This window comes from Triticum dicoccoides, chromosome 7B (genome assembly GCF_002162155.2).
Source record: "Triticum dicoccoides isolate Atlit2015 ecotype Zavitan chromosome 7B, WEW_v2.0, whole genome shotgun sequence".
Classification (NCBI taxonomy): domain Eukaryota; kingdom Viridiplantae; phylum Streptophyta; class Magnoliopsida; order Poales; family Poaceae; genus Triticum; species Triticum dicoccoides.
The window spans coordinates 113,296,512-113,303,378 of NC_041393.1; the positions used below are offsets into that span (position 1 = coordinate 113,296,512).

General features: G+C 50.7%; 1 protein-coding gene across 2 annotated transcripts; it reads right to left on the reverse strand.

The window, feature by feature from the left end:
* Positions 1-5,260: 5,260 nt before the first annotated feature.
* Positions 5,261-6,349, reverse strand: LOC119341622 (protein PYRICULARIA ORYZAE RESISTANCE 21-like). 2 transcript variants are annotated; one of them, XM_037613492.1, is made up of 3 exons: positions 6,202-6,349; positions 5,944-6,093; positions 5,261-5,873 (listed from the first exon to the last, which is right to left on the reverse strand). In XM_037613492.1, exons 1-3 carry the CDS (start codon positions 6,332-6,334, stop codon positions 5,398-5,400), a joined length of 759 nt encoding a protein of 252 aa, XP_037469389.1. In that variant the 5' UTR covers positions 6,335-6,349; the 3' UTR covers positions 5,261-5,397. The 2 variants fall into 2 exon arrangements, with proteins under 2 accessions (XP_037469389.1, XP_037469390.1); XM_037613493.1 differs by having other exon boundaries at positions 6,174-6,250.
* Between the last annotated feature and the right edge of the window lie 518 nt (positions 6,350-6,867).

A 6,867-nucleotide genomic window follows, 5' to 3' on the forward strand; every position in this document is an offset into this window, starting at 1 on the left:
GTGCATTACCGAGAGGGCCCAAAGATACCTCTCCGATACTCAGAGTGACAAATCCTAATCTTGATCTATGCCAACCCAACAAACACCTTCGGAGATACCTGTAGAGCATATTTATAATCACCCAGTTATGTTGTGACGTTTGATAGCACACAAGGCATTCCTCCGATATCCGGGAGTTGCATAATCTCATAGTCGAAGGAATATGTATTTGACATGAAGAAAGCAATAACAATAAAACTGAACGATCAATATGCTATGCTAACGGATGGGTCTTGTCCATCACATCATTCTCCTAATGATGTGATCCCGTTCATCAAATGACAACACATGTCTATGGTTAGGAAACTTAACCATCTTTGATTAACGAGCTAGTCTAGTAGAGGCTTACTAGGGACACGGTGTTTTGTCTATGTATCCACACATGTATCAAGTTTCTGGTTAATACAATTCTAGCATGAATAATAAACATTTATCATGAAATAAGGAAATATAAAATAACAACTTTATTATTGCCTCAAGGGCATATTTCCTTCAGGACCAATGTCTCTGCGTGCTGGAACCAACGTCATGGCGTGTTCAAATTGGCCAATGGCAAAGCTGCGACCGTGGTGGCCGCGTGCTGGAAGCGGCTGTTGGTGATGCTGCGACCAAGTGGTCGTGTGCTAGAACCATCGGCGGCAAATCTGCAACCCCCGAGCGACTGTGCTGTAACCATCGATGAGCACCCACAGTGGGAGACGACAGTGAGCAGAGAGAAGCTATAACTGATGGGGGTAAATGCTACATTTGTAGCCGATGGGGGCTTCAATGAACGAGGATGCGGCGACGCCGCGATGCTGCCGCTCCTTGTGGGAGTTACGCACACATTGCAAAGGGGAGGGCGAGAGATGTGCATGTCGTGGGGGATTCCCCATGTATGTTGACCGAGCGGACTTGGGGTGAGATACAAATGCGATCCCAATGGTTGGGGTTGACCTAATTTAATGGTGTGGGAGGTGATGGACCGGCGCCTAGCATCACCCTTTTTGTGAAAATGCCTAAGACCATTTATTAAAAATCATAGGACCTTACAAACACATACACACATAAAAGGTAAAGTACAGTGAAAGCCTTTGGGGTGTCGAAGTCTTCTTCCTCCTGCATCCACAGGCGGCGTGTCGTGAGCAAAGCTCGGTGCTACCTCTGGGCCTCCGCCTTGTTGGAGCAAACCTGTGAAAGCCAGGAGCTTATAGAAGCAATGGCCGGGAAGTTGTCGATGCGGACCAGGAGACGTCAACGCAAATCAACGCCCGGGAAAGAGAACACCGATAAAGACCTATTGAAACTCAAAGGACCGTGCAACCCAACTGAATCCAACGGATCCACTAGAAACCTAAACCGATTGGATCTCGAAAGACCTGTCGGAGATACAAAACCACACCCCCCCCCCGGTCGGCGATAAGCACACCAATGGAATGGGGACCGGGCAGAGAATATATTATTCCTTACGTGGGAAAGCGCCGCCGCCACGCTATCCCTAACCAAACACAAATACACCCTAAAGAACACCTGAGACAAATTCCCCATGTTGTTGTACGCCAAGTGCAGATTTGTGATCGAACTCACCGTCATCGAGGGCCATGTGTTGACTACATCTTCTTTAGTGAACTAGTCAGGCGGACCACCGTAGAGGCACACCATGCTAGATTCATCCATCTGTCGCCGAGCGCTGCCTGATGGAAACCTCCCCTTGAGTCGTCATCTCCTTCTCCAATAGCAACATCCCTCCAAAATCGTCAAAACTTCCCCAACAAGCCGCACCTAAACTAGACCTCCGCGTCGGTGCCACACGGGCTTTGCTTGGCGGTGGCGATAGGGGAAGATGGCTTGAGATGGCTAGGGTTCGGCGACCGCCTAAGCCTCTCTATTGTACGAGCCTAACAACTACCCGCGATGTGGTTTTAAATACTTGGATTTTTAAGGAAAAAATTACAGTTCTCAGCAAAGATTAAGGAGAAAACTCCCACTAGCATTTCACTACGTACGACAAACGTAAGAAATATAAGGGTCATTTACATTTCAGCCCTTAACTCAAATTCACTACTCAGATTTACCCCAAATTCCCAAGCCTGCTTAAATTTGCCCCTCCACTATCAGTTCCTCTTATAGAAATGCCCTTGCATGTCGTTTTCTGTCCAGTTAAAGTCGTTTGAATGCTATCGGGCTGTTTCTTTGACATTTTTGCACTTCCGTCCTTATAGTTCAACCCAAACTTACCGGTTCACTCTCTCTCCTCCCTTTCTACAACCTCGCGACAACAGGTGAGGCGCCCTGGAGACTGGTTGCGCTCATTGATTTCGAGCTCGGGAGAGAGGCAACGATTGAGGTAGTTGATGTGGTCGTCGGGCATGTCTTCTGTGAGCTCCTACACGGTCGGTGAGATAAGTGTTGCCACATCGATTTGGAAATTTTTGAGAATTGGGGTTCATCAATTTGGGGGACTTTTTTTAGCTTTTAGGTTGATGTTGTTAGGATTGTTTAGTTTGCATCTGAGTTCTACATTCCCGATCCGACGTTTTGTGGACTTGAGGAGCAAGCACGGAATTGCCTAGGAAGGAGCAAGCACGGAAAGAAGGTCCCTGGGCTGCCCCCTTGAAGTAATTTCCCCCTGCGTCTGATTTTGCTTTGAATCATTGCAAATAATAAATTTACACGAAGTTGGCCCAAAAAACCTTTTCAACAGTTCTCGTAAAGTGTCCATAACTTTAGAGGATCTCGTAAAAGTGACATTTCTCCCAGTAGGTTTATGGAAAGATCATCTCCCCGTATCTTTTTGGCGGACTAGCAACCGCCTGAATCTTCACCATGCATCCCGTCAGAACCTCATCGGAACGCCGCCGCCTCGTGCCTGCCGCCACGCCATCTCGGGCTGGAACACTGCCATGGCCGCACCACTCCCCCTCCCTGTCGGAACGCCACCGCTGTGCCCGCCACCTCGCGCCGGCGGCCAGTGCACCAGCTCGCGCCGCCCCTCGCTGGCGGCCACCGCCCCGCCCGCCGTCACGTGTCAATAACTGAGGGGTCCTAGGCAATTATCTATTTTTTGTTTAATTAAAATTAAAATAAAAAAGATATAGGGAAAGTTTTAGGGGAATTGGCAAAGATGACTTCCAGACAACTCTTAACTTCTACAAAAAGGCCAAAACCCAGTTTTACGGAAAGATTTGTAAGAGAGCTGTTGAAGTTGCTCTAACGCCGCTGCTCCCACCCTCTAGGTCGACCACTCCACATATTCCATTGAGGATCAGAAGCTGCTTGTCCGGCTGCGGCAGGTATTTCAGCCCCGGCCCGTCCCCCGCGGAATCGAGAGAAAGAAACCAACCCACCAACAAAACATCGGTGGCTGTAAGTGCATTTCCCACTACCGTCCCCATCCGGGCCACACACGTCTCGCGACTGGCATGTCGGCCTTCCACTTCCCACTCGCTCTATAATATCGTCTCTCCTCCCATCCACGGATCACCTCTCGCACTGCCAGACGTTGCTTCCTGCAATCTGATCAAGCGTCTCCTTCGCGCAATCTTTACGTGACATTAATAAAGAGTACAATGTAAGAGAAAAGCATGCCGCATTATCACTCCACAGGACCAATGAAAGGGACGGCCTGTTTCTCATCTCGTGCGAGGAGAAAACAATGCAGCGTGTCACTCAGATTTTTCCAAATCGTTACACCTTTGTATCTTGGACCATCAAGAATGAGAACGCTCACCACATTCCCCATCTGGTCGAATCGTTAGATCTTCATCCAACCACCATCCTTTGCACGCGCGTTCTTCTCTTCTTCCTGCACCGTGCTGCCAACCGACGCTGGCCTAGCTGTCTGCCCCTGTCTTTTTTGGTCGGTGAACTACCACGCTCGCTGTGCCGGCCATTGTCGTACTGCAGCCGCTCTGGCCATCCATCTAAACCTGAACAATTAACCCTTGGGCTCGCGCCCTGCTTGTTCACGGCTCGCACTCGCCATGGAGCTCGCGGCCTCCCGGGGGCGTGCTCGGTGCTGCCCTGAAATGAACTGACGCGATGAGTTTTTTTCAAACAGTTTTACTAAAGCACATCCGAATGTTTCATAAGTATTGCATATCTAAGTCCTATGTCATCTGATCCTTCCGGCGGTTCGGGACACCGGCGGTTGGGCTCGGCCGGAGATGCCTGATCTGGATCGGGATGCCTTGTAGCCTTCATCCCATGCTAGGTGTGCTTCTCCGTACGGATCTGGGTCGCAAGACTTGCCGATCCTCGATGCGGACGGAGCTAGAGGTGAGGATTCAGATCGGGAAAAATCTCTAGTCGACCTTTCGGGCGTTGCTTTCTTCTCTACGGAGACGCTTGTCAGATCTGCTTCCACTTCAACCGGGTCATTTGTCTCCCGGGCGAAAGCCCTAACTGCGGTGGGTGGCGATGGCGCCTTCGGCGTCGTTCCCTTCTTGAAGCCACCGCCTTGGGAGCTGTGTGACTGTGGACAACGCTGGGTGGGCGTTGGCGGCGATCTGGATTAGGAGGTGGAGCGGTGTTTCATCATAAGCATCGCCGCCGACGGATCTTGGCAGCGTGACACAGTGGAGTCTCGGCGTCCACTTGCGCAGGAGGAAGGCATTGTCTGACGTCGTGGTGGCATCGACGGTAGGCCTGGCAAGGTCGATGCGTCAGTGCCTGCTCTGAAGATGGATCGATGGAAGACGACGGCGGCCGCCTCAGAGAGTGCGCTGGACTGGTCTATGCCCCACACCCGGCAAGTGGCTTGGTTGGGGCCTCCGGTTTTAGATGTTAGGCTTTGGTGCGAAGTATGTTTGGTATTCGGCTCGCACTATCGGCACCCCTTCATCAAATGAATAGGAGTAGTGACAGATGTTGCCGAGATAGTGGTTTCAGACTTACTGATGTATTACTTCGGAAGGTCTTTGTGAATAATTAATAAAGTGGCTGCATGCATCGCCCATATACAGAAGCCGGGTCAATCCTCCTTTTCAAAAAAAATGTCTTTGATCTTACGTGAAGATTTGTGCGGGTGTTTTTTTTTTTCTCTTTTGATATTTGATTAAGTCCGTCCTAAACACACCATTTTTCGAACGCATGAGGTTTTGCAAAAGTGAAAAATGAGAACACCCGAAGAAAGAAAATGGGGTTGGTGAAGATCACGAGGTGTAACGGAATGCAACATAAACAAAGCGGTAGTGCTCTGCCGCCACTGACGTCTTCCTCCTCGCTTGTTTCACAGTTTCACTTACAGGAATACGGATTTTTTATTGCATAATTTTCGCTGGGATCGGTCATACATGTGCATCAGTACGGTGCTTATACACGAGGAATTGCCGCACTAAACACCGGTGGTACGCCGCCGTGGAGGCAGAGCGTAGCGAGTCACATGACGGTGCAGGCGCCGGACGGGTCCTCCTCGCAGACCATCATGTAGCCGCCGCACGGATACGACGGCGGCATGGTGTACTGGGGCGCCGGCGTCGAGCACTGGCAGCCGCCGTGTCCCTGGTGGCAGCAGCAGCCGGACGGCCCCGCCGGGAACGGGTAGGGGTAGGGACACGGGTACGGCACCGGCACCTGCACGACCTTGGCCGGCGGAGGCGGCGGCGGCGGCGGCTTCTCTTTCTCCTTGACCGTCTCATCCTTACCCGGGCCCGGGGGCTTCACCTTATCCGTCGGCGGCGGAGGCTTGGGCTCCTGTTTCTTGATCGGCTCGACGGTCTCGATCTCCTTGATGATGTTGCACGCCTTGCAGCAGAGCTTGTCGCCCAGCTTGTCGGCGTCGAAGGGGCCCGACACGATCACGTGGTTCTTCTTCTCGTCGTACTTGATGTCGTCGATGATGAACTCACCCTTCTCTGCAGCCAAAGTTTTCCCTCAGCCTCGTTGCAGTTAAGAGACATGAACAGCTCGCGAGGAAATACGTACCTCTGATCCTCTCGAGCACCTTCCTGATCTTGGCGTGGCAGCGGCCGCAGTCGAGGTCTACCTTGATGATGATGGTCGGCATCTCTATCTGCACGCTGCGCAGCTCCCTAACGACAGCTCTGGTGGAATTTTTGTCTACCTTATCTTGCTCTGCAGAGCATAGCAAAGACGTTAATTTCAACTGATTTAGGCAGAAAAAGAAGTAGTAATAGATCAATAAACAAGAAGACCTGAGATAAAATAGGGTCATCGCCTTACTCTCGTCCGCAGGAGACTTGCTGACGATAAAATGGGTGAGAAGCCAGGAAGAAGAAGTCTCCATAAAAGGGACGCAGCGGCACGACACTTGGCTGCACCGTCGTCGACCACGCCCGAAAAAGCCGAGCCGCATGTCGCTTTCAAGTCTGTTACGTATTTCGCATTCCTTTTGAAACCATTGCTAATTTCAAGATTGTCAAGAAAAAAAGTTTTATTTCGAAAACTTCCAAGTTCCAACGATTAATAATACATATAACAATAAAACCAGATCCATGGACAATGGACTACCGAGCAACAATTATAAGCGTTGGAATGAGCGAAAGGCAGGTCATAATCATTGTCTCGTTAAGCGGGGCTTACCGCATAATGTGTTATGATCCCGCTAGGGTTTTTCCTCTCTCACAGATACAGAATCAGGATACAAGAGGAAACTGGAAGAAGAAAATACAAAGGGAAAAGTATTATGTTGCTCGACGACCCTCCTCTCTGTTCTTTCACCTCCTTATCTTCCTCCTTCCTGGTTGCGTCTCCATGCTGGACGCCCTGCTGAGCTCGCCAGGCCCTGTCTAGCTGGTGATTGCGTCGGGAGGCCTTGGGTCATCTTCCTAGGCTACGCCACCACATAACATTCCCCATCCCTTGCGGCGCGGCTTGACCCCAAGCCGG

Bases quoted from the DNA above. Each gene is read 5' to 3' on its own strand.
- LOC119341622 (XM_037613492.1), bottom strand. From the start codon at position 6,334: ATGCGGCTCGGCTTTTTCGGGCGTGGTCGACGACGGTGCAGCCAAGTG. The intron at 6,094-6,201 runs GTAAGGCGATGA...TATGCTCTGCAG, and splicing joins CAAGTCTCCTGCGGACGAGA to AGCAAGATAAGGTAGACAAA. The intron at 5,874-5,943 runs GTACGTATTTCC...CTTTGGCTGCAG, and splicing joins GGTGCTCGAGAGGATCAGAG to AGAAGGGTGAGTTCATCATC.